Source organism: Nerophis lumbriciformis, linkage group LG23 (assembly GCF_033978685.3).
Source record: "Nerophis lumbriciformis linkage group LG23, RoL_Nlum_v2.1, whole genome shotgun sequence".
In the NCBI taxonomy this organism is placed as follows: Eukaryota; Metazoa; Chordata; class Actinopteri; order Syngnathiformes; family Syngnathidae; genus Nerophis; species Nerophis lumbriciformis.
The window spans coordinates 10,110,913-10,126,237 of record NC_084570.2 but is presented as its reverse complement, the minus strand read 5'-3'; the positions used below and the strand labels follow the sequence as shown (position 1 = coordinate 10,126,237).

The 15,325-nt window shown below is 44.8% G+C and overlaps 2 protein-coding genes across 6 annotated transcripts in view; one reads left to right on the top strand and one right to left on the bottom strand.

Annotated features, from left to right (window-relative positions):
* Positions 1-2,322, bottom strand: part of arhgef7b (Rho guanine nucleotide exchange factor (GEF) 7b) — a 40,146-nt gene extending 37,824 nt beyond the window's left edge. For both annotated transcript variants that reach the window (XM_061985157.1, XM_061985158.1), the window contains exons 1-2: positions 2,030-2,322; positions 1,426-1,509 (exon numbers count right to left, since the gene is read on the bottom strand). In XM_061985157.1, coding sequence (XP_061841141.1) covers positions 1,426-1,509; positions 2,030-2,194 — 249 coding nt within the window. In that variant the 5' untranslated portion in view covers positions 2,195-2,322. The remainder of the gene's footprint in view (positions 1-1,425; positions 1,510-2,029) is intronic.
* Positions 2,215-15,325, top strand: part of LOC133622418 (protein-tyrosine kinase 2-beta-like) — a 63,697-nt gene continuing 50,586 nt past the window's right edge. Inside the window, exons 1-6 of one of the 4 annotated variants that reach the window (XM_061985156.1) lie at positions 2,215-2,232; positions 12,963-13,085; positions 13,159-13,337; positions 13,398-13,485; positions 13,563-13,642; positions 13,720-13,782. In XM_061985156.1, the coding sequence (XP_061841140.1) occupies positions 13,074-13,085; positions 13,159-13,337; positions 13,398-13,485; positions 13,563-13,642; positions 13,720-13,782 (422 nt within the window). In that variant the 5' untranslated portion in view covers positions 2,215-2,232; positions 12,963-13,073. Of the gene's footprint in view, positions 2,233-11,759; positions 11,855-12,445; positions 12,735-12,811; positions 13,086-13,158; positions 13,338-13,397; positions 13,486-13,562; positions 13,643-13,719; positions 13,783-15,325 lie in introns of those variants that run through there. The other 3 variants (XM_061985155.1, XM_061985154.2, XM_061985153.2) reach the window with 3 other exon arrangements.

The following is a 15,325-nucleotide window of genomic DNA, read 5'->3' as shown; positions in this document are numbered from 1 at the left end:
CCGCATTATAAGGCGCATGGAATAGACGCTACAGTAGAGGCTGGGGTTACGTTATGCATCCATTAGATGGAGCTGCGCTAAAGGGAATGTCAACAAAACAGTCAGTCAGGTCAGTCAAACCTTATTAATAGATTACAAACCAGCGTTCTGACAACTCCGTTCACTCCCAAAATGAATAAAGAGATGTTTTATTATTTTCCCCGAGGTAAAGTCAGTGACGTGGTATTTTGTTTATCTTTTAACAAAAGCAAGGTATGACATATAGTGCAACATTTATATCACATAGTGGAGGGGAACTTTTCCTCTATTCAATAAACACGTAAAAAACAGTCTGATACTGTAACGGTAAATCAAACGTTAGTGCAATCACAATATAGTAACACTCGAAATAGTGCAGAGCAATAACAATATATCAATAACTCAACGTTGCTCAAACGTTAATGTCACACAACACACAAAATAAACATGTAAAACTCACTTTATTAAATTATTCCTCATCCACGAATCCCTCGAATTCTTCTTTTTCAGTGTCCGAATTAAACAGTTGGGCGAATACAGCATCCGTCTCGTCGAACTGTTTAGTCTTCTTTACTTGGCGCAGGTCATCTTGTTGCTTCCTCCACTTCCGCACCATTGATTCGTTAATGTTAAATTCTCTCGCTGCTGCTCTATTCCCGTGTTCTACTGCCTGACTGATCGCCTTGAGTTTAAACTCTGCGTCGTAAGCGTGTCTCTTAATAGGAGCCATTTTGGGGTCTTTACATAAACACACAAATGAAAATGAAACGGCACGCCTCACGCAGTCATATATCCCAGCATGCACCGCGCGCTTCTTCTTCTACGGGGGAAAATGAAGTCGGCGGCTGCTTACCGTAGTTGCGAGATCTGTTGTGGCTCAATATTGGTCCATACATAAGACGCACCGGATTATAAGGCACACTGTCAGCTTTTGAGAAAATTGGAGGTTTATAGGTGCGCCTCATAGTGCGGAAAATACGGTACTTATAATGTTGAAGGGGGCAGGAAATATAAGATTGTCTTCATCCTGTTCCTTCTCAAGCATGGGTGTGTACATATGTGTTTAGTTGCTAAAGTTTAATTGTCTATTGATCAAAAATGCACATCAAAGAAGGCGATAAATAAAACAAGAAAAATGAATGGAAAAAAAATGGAAAAATTATTATTTATTTATTAATTTTTTTACACCTGTGGTCTAGCATGTTGTCTGTAATAAAGTGACGTTTCCTGCCAAATAGTGTGCACCTGTACGGGTCGCCAGATGCAGACGTGAACGTCAACAAGCTTTTTTTTTTTCTTTTTTTTTAATTGGCATAATACCCCAAGGAATGTTGCGGTAAGTGTGTATGATTCCAAGTCTAAACATGGAATGAGGATATTAATTAACTTATTATTTCGATAACTCACCTCCACGGCGAACGCTCCACAGCCTTTGATGAACTCGCTAACGTTCCGTTGACGTTCACCGTCGGTCCTCGGTTCCAGGAAAAACTACGCATACAAAGTCCTTAAAATTAGCACACAACGCTGAACAATAAGTTAGCAAACCATTTGAAGAAGTAAACTGATTTGGAATCCATCTTTGTTCCAAGCGTTTGCTTCTAATTGCCACTTGGCGTTGAGCTGCGTTTTGCTAGCATCAGTGCCCAGCTTTACTTCCGGTGGAACTTTAAAATGAAGCGTTTAATTAGGAATTCATTTTAAACACTCGGAGTTTTAGGTTGTTTATTTTCCCCCCCCAATTTTAATAATTTTAGCGTCGAAGCTACAAATGTGGTGTTTTATGAACGAATGTCACCCACATATGCAAATGCCAATGCTTTTATTTCGAAGGAGACACTTCCTGCCTGGATGCATGCATGCACCCGTACGTACATTAAGTATCGATGTAATTTACAGTTTATTAAACAGTCTATATTATTTTACTTTATTTAAATGTCCCATGTGAGTTAATATTTTAAAATTGTGTGCTACAACAATACATTTTCCTGTTCTCTTTCCAAACACGTACTTTGTCTGTCGTCCCTGGTCTGAGTCGCTCCAGCAGCCTGCACAGAACGACCCCGTCCTGCAGCGACGTCTGGAGGAAAGCGTCCGGATCCGAGATGCTTTTCTTGGGAGACTCCAGGACCCCGAGCGTAATGAGCCACGTTACCGTCTGCTCTGCCGCGTTCATCCTGGACTCTGGAAGGTCACGGGACGGTAACACCTCGGGTTTGTTGCTCTCTTCAATTAAATGTCTTACTCTTTTTTTTTTTTAAATACAAGACACGAAAATAGGAGAGGACAGAAGAGGCGGGTCAGCACATTGTTGAATCACTCGAGCTGATATTCCAATTTTAAAACATGGACGCCCCCTCCTCTCTCTCTCTCTCTCTCTCTCTCTCTCTCTCCTGACATCACTTTCCCCCCCTATTTTAACCCTGCATTTTAACACTGTTGCCAAACACTGTAACATATGTGTTACATGTATTCTTCAGCCACATAGCATGTGGGAAGTAACGCATTCAGTTATTCTTCCTGTGGCTGCAAGGACATGATGGCATTATTATTCATTCATTGACCCTCTAACCTTCCATCTGCAGCTGTACAAAATGATACTGTGGCTCCATCTAGTGGACAGGGATGTAAACTGTCCGCCCTACTTTAACTGGCCTATACAATGTTTATCACACTCTCACAATTCCGGGCCCTGCATACCAGGTACCACATTTGGATGCCAGAAGTGGGGGGGAGACACAAGTACAGGGGGATGGGGTTTGAAGGATTTGACATGTTTTTTTCTTTTTATCTTTGTAAAGCGATTTCAATAGTATTTGACTTAAACCTAAATTTGTTTAGGTGCATGTTTTAAATCGTGTATGAAACTCATGGCCCGTGGGCCAGATTGTTTTATTTGGCCTGAGAAGGCCTCAAAATAAAATAATGCACTTTTTTCTCACTAAATAATTTTGCCAGAAAAATTGCATGTACCGCTTACAATTTAATGTCTTTTAAACTTAAATCTTGTCTGATCATACAAAAAAAAACCAATTATATTAACATACACTATATTGCTAAAAGTATTTGGCCACCCATCCACACTTGCCAACCTTGAGACCTCCGAATTCGGGAGATGGGGGCCGGGGGGAGGGGTTGGGGGAGTGGTTGCGGGGGGTGTGGTTGCAGGGGCGGGGTTGAGGTGCAGGCAGCATACCCCTTCCCTTTCGAGCTGTTATTGTACCATCCCGGAAGAGTTAGTACTGCAAGGGGTTCTGGGTATTTGTTCTGTTGTGTTTATGTTGTGTTAAGGTGCGGATGTTCTCCCGAAATGTGTTTGTCATACTTGTTTGGTGTGGGTTCACTGTGTGGCTCATATTTGTCATCCATCCATCCATCTTCTTCCGCTTATCCGAGGTCGGGTCGCGGGGGCAGCAGCCTAAGCAGGGAAGCCCAGACTTCCCTCTCCCCAGCCACTTCGTCCAGCTCTTCCTGTGGGACCCCGAGGCGTTCCCAGGCCAGCCGGGAGACATAGTCTTCCCAACGTGTCCTGGGTCTTCCCCGCGGCCTCCTACCGGTCGGACGTGCCCTAAACACCTCCCTAGGGAGGGGTTCGGGTGGCATCCTGACCAGATGCCCGAACCACCTCATCTAGCTCCTCTCGATGTGGAGGAGCAGCGGCTTTACTTTGAGCTCCTCCCGGATGACAGAGCTTCTCACCCTATCTCTAAGGGAGAGCCCCGCCACCCGGCGGAGGAAACTCATTTCGGCCGCTTGTACCCGTGATCTTGTCCGTTCGGTCATAACCCAAAGCTCATGACCATAGGTGAGGATGGGAACGTAGATCGACCGGTAAATTGAGAGCTTTGCCTTCCGGCTCAGCTCCTTCTTCACCACAACGGATCGATACAGCGTCCGCATTACTGAAGACGCCGCACCGATCCGCCTGTCGATCTCACGATCCACTCTTCCCTCACTCGTGAACAAGACTCCGAGGTACTTGAACTCCTCCACTTGGGGCAAGATCTCCTCCCCAACCCGGAGATGGCACTCCACCCTTTTCCGGGCGAGAACCTTATATTTGTAACAGTGTTAAAGTTGTTTATACGGCCACCCTCAGTGTGACCTGTATGGCTGTTGATCAAGTATGTCTTGCAGTCACCAACGTGTGTCTGCAGAAGCCGCATACAACATTTGACTGGGCCGGCACGCTGGTTGTATGGAGAAAAAGCGGACGCTAAAGGCAGTGCCATCACGGCACGCCCTCAATATTGTTGTCCGGGTGAAATTAGGGAGAAATTCGGGAGAATGGTTGCCCCGGGAGATTTTCGGGAGGGGCACTAAAATTCGGGAGTCTCCCGAAAAATCGGGAAGTTGGCAAGTATGCACCCATCCAAATGATGAGAATCAGGTGTCTTAATCACTTGGCCCGGCAACAGGTATATAAAAATCAAGCACTTAGGCATGGAGACAGTTTCTACAAACATTTGTGAAAGAATGGGCCGCTCTCTGGAGCTTGGTGATTTCCAGCGTGGAACTGTCATAGGATGCCACCTGTGCAACAAATCCAATCGTGATATTTCTTTGCTCCTAAATATTACAAAGTCAACTGTTATTATAAGAAAATTGAATAGTTTGGGACCAACAGCTACTCAGCCACAAAGTGGTAGGCCACGTAAACTGACAGAGAGGGGTCAGCGGATGCTGAAGCGCATAGTGCAAAGAGGTCACCGACTTTCTGCACAGTCAGTTGCTACAGAGCTCCAAACTTCAATTGACCTTCCAATTAGCCCACGTACGGTACGCAGAGAGCTTCATGGAATGGGTTTCCATGGCCGAGCAGCTGAATCTAAGCCATACATCACCAAGTACAATGCAAAGCGTGGGATGCAGTGGTGTAAAGCATGTCGCCACTGGACTCTAGAGCAGTGGAGACGCCTTGTCTGGAGTGATGAATCACGCTTTTCCATCTGGCAATCTGATGGACGAATCTGGGTTTGGAGGTTGCCAGGAGTACGGTACATTTCGGACTGCATTGTGCCAAGTGTGAAATTTGGTGGAGGAGGAATTATGGTGTGGGGTTGTTTTTAAGGAGTTAGGATTGGCCCCTTAGTTCCAGTGAAAAGAATTTTGAATGCTCCAGGATACCAAAACATTTCGGACAATTCCATGTTCCTATCCTTGTGGGGACAGTTTGGAGTGGGCCCCTTCCTCTTCCAACATGACTGTGCACCAGTGCACAAAGCAAGGTCCATAAAGACATGGATGACCGAGTCTGGTATAGATGAACTTGACTGGCCTGCACAGAGTCCTGACTTGAACCCGATAGAACATCTTTGGGATGAATTAGAACAGAGACTGAGAGCCAGGCCTTCTTGACCAACATCAGTGTTTGACTCACCAATGCGCTTTTGGAAGAATGGTGGAAAATTCCTATAAACACACTCCGCAACCTTGTGGACAGCCTTCCCAGAAGAGTGGAAGCTATAATAGCTGCAAAAGGTGGACCCACATCATATTGAACCCTATGGGTTAGGAATGGGATGGCACTTCGAGTTCATATGTGAGTCAAGGCAGGTGGCCAAATACATTTGGCAATATGTTGTATATTCCCCCCAAAATTGTCAAAATAAAAATGAATACCGAAGTCTTTTCTTATGATTTCAAATCAAGTTATCCATTACGTTGTATGTTAAAAAAAAAAATGTAATGGTCACATGCATCTGCAATTGTGTAATAATATCACAAGGCGATTATACATTGAAATTCATACAACCTATTCAATGTTAGAAGCGGCCCTCTGACAGCAACCATAACTGCTATGTGGCCCTAAATGAAAATTAGTTAGGCACTCCTGTTTTAAATGATAACAAATGCATTTATTTTATTATTTTATTCAATTTATTTTGAGTGGAGAGAAAAAAAATAAGGGAAACAATTATAGGCTAACCACCATTTAAACACATTCTGATCGTGACAGGAATCAAAACAACAATTATACGTCTCGTGTAATACGATCACGCACTCTAACTACTAAACCATCACAATCTGACATGAAACCCACCGCCATCTGTTATATACCCATGCATGTCTGTTATTAAATATTACATAAAGCACCCTGTCGTGTATTTAATTTACAAGCAATGTCTCATGTGAGTTGAAAAAATACTCCAGTTGTTCACTGTAGCCTGCTCTCTATAGAATGTACTGTAAACTACACCTGTAATATTACCAAAGCAGTATTTTAAAACGTTTATGACCTCACTCACCAGTTTAACAGTAACACAGCCACCATTTTTAAATAATTTATAGTAATATTAATAATAAATACTGAGGTTTAATATTAAGATTTGAAGGTTCTTTTTATTGTTTATCAATGCTTTTAGGGTATTGGGCCTTCCTATCTTTCAGATTTGCTTTTATTCTACGAACCCTTGCACACCCTGAGATCCTAATTATTCCCAAAGTCAGCATGGCATCTTTCCACTATTATGGCCCCCGTCTATGGAACACCTTGCCGGAGGATCTCATGGCTGCAGAGAACGTTAATGTTCTTAAGAGCAGGCTCACAGTGCATCCTGAAAGTGTTCACAGCACTTCACATTTTGTTATGTTATATCCCACAGCATGATGCTCCCACAACCATGCTTTACTGTAGGGATGGTATTGGCCTGGTGATGAGCGCTGCTCGGTTTCCTTTAAGCAAGATTCCTGGCATTCACGTCAAAGATTTAAATCTTTGTCTCCTCAGACAGGATCATTTACTTTCTCATGGTCTGAGAGTCTTTCAGCTGCATTTTGGCGAACTTTTTACTAAGAAATGGCTTCCGTCTGGACATTATACCATATAGGCCTGTTTGGTGGAATGTCCTTCTGGAAGTCCAATGGGCTCACCACCCATAGCAGGGGCCATAGAGGTCGGGTGCAGTGTGAGCTGGGCGGCAGCCGAGGGCAGGGCACTTGGCGGTCCGATCCTCGGCTACATAAGCTGGCTCTTGGGACGTGGAACGTCACTTCGCTGGGGGGGAAGGAGCCTGAGCTAGTGCGTGAGGTGGAGAAGTTCCGGCTAGATATAGTCGGACTCACTTTGACGCACAGCAAGGGCTCTGGAACCACTTCTCTTGAGAGGGGCTGGACTCTCTTCCACTCTGGTGTTGCCGGCAGTGAGAGGCGACGGGCTGGGGTGGCAATTCTTGTTGCCCCTCGGCTCAAAGCCTGCACGTTGGAGTTCAACCCGGTGGACGAGAGGGTAGCTTCCATCCGCCTTCGGGTGGGGGGACGGGTCCTGACTGTTGTTTGCGTTTACGCGCCAAACAGCAGCTCAGAGTACCCACCCTTTTTGGATTCACTCGAGAGAGTACTGGAGAGTGCTCCCCCGGGTGATTCCCTCGTTCTACTGGGGGACTTCAACACTCATGTTGGCAGCGACAGTGAAACCTGGAGAGGTGTGATTGGGAAGAATGGCCGCCCGGATCTGAACCCGAGTGGTGTTCTGTTATTGGACTTTTGTGCTCGTCACAGATTGTCGATAACAAACACCATGTTCAAACATAAGGGTGTCCATATGTGCACTTGGCACCAGGACACCCTAGGCCGCAGTTCCATAATCGACTTTGTAGTTGTGTCATCGGATTTGCGGCCTCATGTTTTGGACACTCGGGTGAAGAGAGGGGCGGAGTTTTCTACCGATCACCACCTGGTGGTGAGTTGGCTGCGATGGTGGGGGAGGATGCCGGACAGACCTGGCAGGCCCAAACGCATTGTGAGGGTTTGCTGGGAACGCCTGGCAGAGTCTCCTGTCAGAGAGAGTTTCAATTCCCACCTCCGGAAGAACTTTGAACATGTCACGAGGGAGGTGCTGGACATTGAGTCCGAGTGGACAATGTTCCGTACCTCTATTGTCGAGGCGGCCGATTGGAGCTGTGGCCGCAAGGTGGTTGGTGCCTGTCGTGGCGGTAATCCTAGAACCCGTTGGTGGACGCCGGCGGTGAGGGATGCCGTCAGGCTGAAGAAGGAGTCCTATCGGGTTCTTTTGGCTCATGGGACTCCTGAGGCAGCAGACAGGTACCGACAGGACAAGCGGTGTGCGGCTTCAGCGGTCGCGGAGGCAAAAACTCGGACATGGGAGGAGTTCGGGGAGGCCATGGAAAAAGACTTCCGGATGGCTTTGAAGCAATTCTGGACCACCATCCGCCGCCTCAGGAAGGGGAAGCAGTGCAGTGTCAACACCGTGTATGGTGGGGATGGTGCTCTGCTGACCTCGACTGCGGATGTTGTGGATTGGTGGAGGGAATACTTCGAAGACCTCCTCAATCCTACCAGCACGTCTTCCTATAAGGAAGCAGGGCCTGGGGAATCTGTGGTGGGCTCTCCTATTTCTGGGGCTGAGGTTGCCGAGGTAGTTAAAAAGTTCCTCGGTGGCAAGGCCCCGGGGGTGGATGAGATCCGCCCGGAGTTCCTTAAGGCTCTGGATGTTGTGGGGCTGTCTTGGTTGACAAGACTCTGCAACATCGCGTGGACATCGGGGGCGGTACCTCTGGATTGGCAGACCGGGGTGGTGGTTCCTCTCTTTAAGAAGGGGAACCGGAGGGTGTGTTCCAACTATCGTGGGATCACACTCCTCAGCCTTCCCGGTAAGGTCTATTCAGGTGTACTGGAGAGGAGGCTACGCCGGATAGTCGAACCTCGGATTCAGGAGGAACAGTGTGGTTTTCGTCCTGGTCGTGGAACTGTGGACCAGCTCTATACTCTCGGCAGGGTCCTTGAGGGTGCATGGGAGTTTGCCCAACCAGTCTACATGTGCTTTGTGGACTTGGAGAAGGCATTCGACCGTGTACCCCGAGAAGTCCTGTGGGGAGTGCTCAGAGAGTATGGGGTAACGGACTGTCTTATTGTGGCAGTTCGCTCCCTGTATAATCAGTGTCAGAGCTTGGTCCGCATTGCCGGCAGTAAGTCGGACACGTTTCCAGTGAGGGTTGGACTCCGCCAAGGCTGCCCTTTGTCACCGATTCTGTTCATAACCTTTATGGACAGAATTTCTAGGCGCAGTCAGGGCGTTGAGGGGATCTGGTTTGGTGGCTGCAGGATTAGGTCACTGCTATTTGCAGATGATGTGGTCCTGATGGCTTCCTCCGGCCAAGATCTTCAGCTCTCACTGGATCGGTTCGCAGCCGAGTGTGAAGCGACTGGGATGGGAATCAGCACCTCCAAGTCCGAGTCCATGGTTCTCTCCCGGAAAAGGGTGGAGTGCCATCTCCGGGTTGGGGAGGAGATCTTGCCCCAAGTGGAGGAGTTCAAGTACCTCGGAGTCTTGTTCACGAGTGGGGGAAGAGTGGATCGTGAGATCGACAGGCGGATCGGTGCGGCGTCTTCAGTGATGCGGACGCTGTATCGATCCGTTGTGGTGAAGAAGGAGCTGAGCCGGAAGGCAAAGCTCTCGATTTACCGGTCGATCTACGTTCCCATCCTCACCTATGGTCATGAGCTTTGGGTCATGACCGAAAGGACAAGATCACGGGTACAAGCGGCCGAAATGAGTTTCCTCCGCCGAGTGGCGGGGCTCTCCCTTAGAGATAGGGTGAGAAGCTCTGTCATTCGGGGGGAGCTCAAAGTAAAGCCGCTGCTCCTCCACATCGAGAGGAGCCAGATGAGGTGGTTCGGGCATCTGGTCAGGATGCCACCCGAACGCCTCCCTAGGAAGGTGTTTCGGGCACATCCGACCGGTAGGAGGCCACGGGGAAGACCCAGGACACGCTGGGAAGACTATCTCTCCCGGCTGGCCTGGGAACGCCTCGGGATCCCCCGGGAGGAGCTGGACGAAGTGGCTGGGGAGAGGGAAGTCTGGGCTTCCCTGCTTAAGCTGCTGCCCCCGCGACCCGACCTCGGATAAGCGGAAGAAGATGGATGGATGGAATGGTCCTTCTGGAAGGTTCTCCTCTCCACAGAGGAATGCTGCAGCTCTGACAGAGTGACTATCAGGTTCTTGATCACCTCCCTGACTAGACTAAGATGAATGCAGCAATGTACAGAGACATCCTGGATAAAAACCAATGCTTTCCATCCAATCTGATGGAGCTTGAGAGGTGATGCAAAGAGGAATGAAACTGCCCAAAGATAGGTGTGCCAAGCTTGTGCTATCCATTCATCCATCCATTTTCTACCGCTTGTCCCTTTTGGGGTCGCTGGAGCCTATCTCAGCTGCATTCGGGCGGTAGGCGGGGTACACCCTGGACAAGTCGCCACCTCATCGCAGGGCCAACACAGATAGACAGACAACATTCACACTCACATTCACACACTAGGGCCAATTTAGTGTTGCCAATCAACTTATCCCCAGGTGCATGTCTTTGGAGCTTTAGATATTGTATCTAAAAAGATTTGAGGCTGTAATTTTCTGTCAAAGATGCATCAACAAAGTATGTACATGTGATTTTTTTATTTTGACCATTTTTTTAATAAATTTGCGAAATTAAAGATAAAACCTTTTCACGTTGTCATTGTGGGGTATTGTCTGTAGAATTTTGAGGCCCTCATTCCATTTTGGAATAAGGCTGTAACAAATCAAAATGTAGAAAAAAGTGAAGCGCTGTGAATACTTTCTGGATGCACTGTAAGACCCTATCTTTTTTATTTGGCTTTTATCTAAGCTATATTTATTGATTTTATTGAAGTCATTCATAGTTTACTTTTTATTCTTATTAGTTATGCTAGATTTGATGTAGTTCTATTTATTATATATTAACAGTACATTTATATTTGTATCTTAATATGTTTTACTCGTATTTCATCTTCTAACCACTAGGCCTACTCAGTGGCCTAGTGGTTATAGTGTCCGCCCTGAGATCGGTAGGTTGGGAGTTCTAACCCCGGCCGAGTCATACCAAAGACTATAAAAATGGGACCCATTACCTCCCTGCTTGGCACTCAGCATCAAGGGTTGGAATTGGGGGCTAAATCAGCAAAAATTATTCCCGGGCGTGGCACCACAGCTGCCCACTGCTCCCCTCACCTCCCAGGGGGTGATCAAGGGGATGGGTCAAATGCAGAGGACAAATTTCACCACACCTAGTGTGTGTGTGACAATCATTTGTACTTTAACTTTAACTTTTAACTTTAACTTTTTTTATTCTTAATCATGGTTCTCACTATTTGTACATTGACGGAGGCAGATAATTAGATACCGGTATATCCATATTTGTGTGTTACTTCTTTTTAAACTATAGTCATATTACAAAACAGCTAGTGTTCTTTATTTGTTATCTTTTGGTTGTCTGCAAGTACTGTGTGCCAACTTTTGAGAATGTGAAGGGGGAGATCTTCTCTGCTTCTCGTCTAAAACCGACTTTAGATAATAAACAAAAGGGACCTGGAGTGAGCTGGGAGAAAGGGGGAGTAGTAATAAATTATTTCTCTTATCTTTCCCTTTGCCCAGCTGTGGAGTAAGAGGGACAAGGAGGGTGGGGGCAAGAGAGACGAGAAGAAGAGAAATTCTCCATATGTAGAGGTTAGACCAATTTAGCTGTGCGAGTGAGCGCTTCTGTACGGGATTTGGTCTCAAGTTTATTTCCAAAGGCTTTGGAAATAAAATTACAAAATACCTATTCTGTCTCTGGTGGTTCTTCTACTCAGCTTTGTGTGTCATCAAAAGAGCTTGGGAGTGACCAGCAACTTGAATTCCCTGGGAGGAACAACTGGTCAAAACGCAACATGTTTTATTATTTTTACTTTACAGCATTCCTCGGACGGAGCCCTCTGCATCATGGCTGTGGGGGCATTTTGTGTCCGCGTCCTGTTGGCCGTGGTCTGGTGACCTCCTGGTGCAAACGGCTCCTGTGATAGCGTTCTTCTCCTGGCTCTTGTAAGCTATGCATTCGTTTGTGTGTGTGAGTGTTTGATGATGGTAGAGGTGGGTCATCGGGGCATTGTTTTTTTTTGTCTGGAAAGCGCTTTGTGTTACATTTTTTTCTTAGTTCGGTTTGAAAAGAGCTTCACAAATTGAGTTTGATTTAATGGACAAGCGGTAGAAAATGGATGGATGGATGGTTTTGATTAGAGGTGCTCAAAACAATAGATTTACATCTAACTCGCCGTCTTTATTTATTCTGACTGTAAGTTCAATCATTTTTGAGAATCGATAAAACAATACAAAAATAAATGAATACTATCTATCTATCTATCTATCTATCTATCTATCTATCTATCTATCTATCTATCTATCTATCTATCTATCTATCTATCTCAAATGTACATGATGCATAAAATATTTCAAATGAAATGTGGTCACACTGAGTGGGCTGCAGGGTTAATGACAAAAGGGGTGCGTGAGAGATAGTTTGAGCACTATTGGTCTAGTGGTTTTCACATGATGTGCGCTGACGCAATTTCCTGGTTGCATTTTGTGTCAAGCCCTTAACGTGCACACTAATGAAATCAGATTAATCAACTTGTGCTCTCAAACCTATGCATCTTTTGTCAAGACATTTGGGGTGTAGGTAAATACATTTATATTTGACAGTAACACAGCAAACCATTGTTTCTGTGGGTTTTTCTGTTCGTTGCACTTCAACTTCCTCATTTGATGTGAACGCCACTTCCTCTTTCGTTTAGTGGCGGGGACGTTCTTAAGGGTGAACTTTAAACAATTTTGGTCTGTTGCGATGAGAGCAGTCCATATCTTGTAAGTTTGTTTTATACGTGGTAACGTTCTTGTGTGGAGCGGTGAAACTTGTGCAAGATGGGTGAGTACCAGAAGTCATTTGCATGTTTAAATATAACAGCGGCATGGTAAGGCTGCCTATGTTTTGTCTGTGTGCAGCGCTGGTCTGACAATACTGTGGCGTCAGCAGGTGTGACAACGATATATGCTGTTTATATGAGCGTGTGAAATGTCTGGAGACACCAGCACCTTGTTCTGGAGGAGCATGTCTTCCACCGGCCAATTGGAGATCCCAACTATGTCTCCCCAGGCAACTGTGGGTGTGAGTAGCATCCTCCCTGCAAAGATTATCAAAGTGTGTTTCCTCAGCAACAGTTTCAACCACGGCAAGAACTTCAAACTGGTCCGCTGTGACGAAGGAATGACAATCAGGGTATTTACAAACACTGTATATTTTGTGGTTGACTTCGGAAGACATGTTCTAAAAACAACCATCTTTGTCACAGGATGTCATCAGCATTGTGCTGTCTAGCGGATGTGTCGGTCCAGACATAAGACACAACCGCTGTTATGGTCTTCTCCTCAAACACCTTAAGTCGTCTGCGATACACTGGCTGCACCCGGACCTGACCATGGTGGAACTCATCCAGCGATACGAGCAGCAGCACCTGGAGGCCGAGTGGAGGTATACTTTCGGAGTGCTAGAAGTTAAACAAGGTTAACTCTGACTGCACTTTTTTTTCAGGTATGACCTGAGAATCAGATACATTCCATCAGACTTTATGGAAAAATTCCAAGATGATAGAACCACCATGCTCTACTTTTACCTGCAGGTTGGTAATGTGTGCACAAACAGCTGTGCCATCTTGAAATACATGGAATAATGGTTAGGACTTAAAATTGCTTGCAGGTTAGAAGTGACTACATGCAGCAGTTTGCCTCTAAAGTCAGCGAAGGGATGGCTTTGCAGCTTGGTTGCCTGGAGATTAGGTACTGAATACCTACACACACACACACATCCATCGTCCATGCATTGTACGAAACCTTAATGCTTAATTTTTTTACAGGAGATTTTTCAAAGACATGAATCCAAACGGACTGGAGAAAAAGTCCAACTTTGAGCTGTTAGAGTAAGTCAGGGCCTCAAATTCATACTGATATGTGATTGGTACATGGGACAATGCACATGAATGAACATCCATCCATCCATTTTCTACCGCTTGTCCCTTTCGGGGTTGCGGGGGGGTGCTGGAGCCTATCTCAGCTACGATCGGGCGGAAGGCGGGGTACACCCTGGACAAGTCGCCATCTCATCACAGGGCCAACACAGATAGACAAACAACATTCACACTCACATTCACACATAAAATGTAAATGTGCCAAACTAACCAAAGGCTAATTTCTCGGGGTGTAAAAAAAAAATCAATGTTCAAATGAATACCGATTCTTACTTGTAACAAGTTATAATCAATTCAAAAATATATAAAAATCGATTTAAAAAAAAAAAAGAAGATCTATATATGTATATATTTTTTTTTTTCTGTCCCGTCCAGCCACTCAGGCAAGTCATATTGTTGATGTAGATGTCCATATCTGCTGTGCAGATTTACTTTAGAAAAGAGAAGTGTTCGATACTTCTTTTGTTGCTTTATTTATATTTAACTTTATTAATTATGTTTGGGTAGAATTTTATTAAACAAAACCAATTTTCTTTTAAGTAATATATACATTTATCAGAGCTGTAATCTATTTTATGGAGGAATGTAGTTAATGCATTGGCTGGTGTGTGTAAATGCAGGTTTAATAGATAACATGTGGTTGTGTACACTGTTCATGGCCGTAACTACCATTGAGGACACTGAGGTCATGTCCTCTGCGTTTTTTTTAAGTGACAAAAAGAAGATGATATGACTGACTTTGTGTAGCACGTCGTGTGCGCTGTACTGCACAGCGACTGTACATCACTATGCTGTAGATCATCCTCTCACAATATACGATCTTTGGTCATGTACTTCAGTTCAGTTCAGTTTCAGTTTATTTCGAACATGCATATGATACAATGTAATGCATCACACAATTCCAGTTGTTTCATTACAGCACGTCTAAAAAGGAGTAGGAAGAAGCAGAGCTTATTTAATACTACCCCTTTTCATACCATAGCAACTGTATCCAATTTCAGTGAACAAATAAATAATAAATAAATAATATACCATAGTAAGCAAAGACATATTAAATACATAAATAATCTTTGTCTCAATAAAAAAACAAGAAGGGAAAAAAAAGGGTTCAAGATGTTCATCATAATTCTTGTTCTGTGTACTTTGTGAACACTTGTAGTTTGAACAGTCTCTTAAACTGAATCATATTGGTGCTTTGTTTGATTTCTTTGGTTAATCCGTTCCATAATTTAATTCCACACACTGATATACTAAAGGTTTTAAGTGTTGTTCGAGCATACAAATGTTTTAAATTAGATTTTCCTCTAAGGTTATATTTTTCCTCTTTTGTTGAGAAGAATTGTTGTACATTCTTGGGTAGCAGGTTATAGTTTGCTTTATACATCATTTTAGCTGTTAGCAAATGCACCAAATCGTTGAATTTCAATAATTGTGATTTAATAAATAAAGGGTTTGTATGTTCTCTATATTCAACATTATGTATTATTTCTAATTG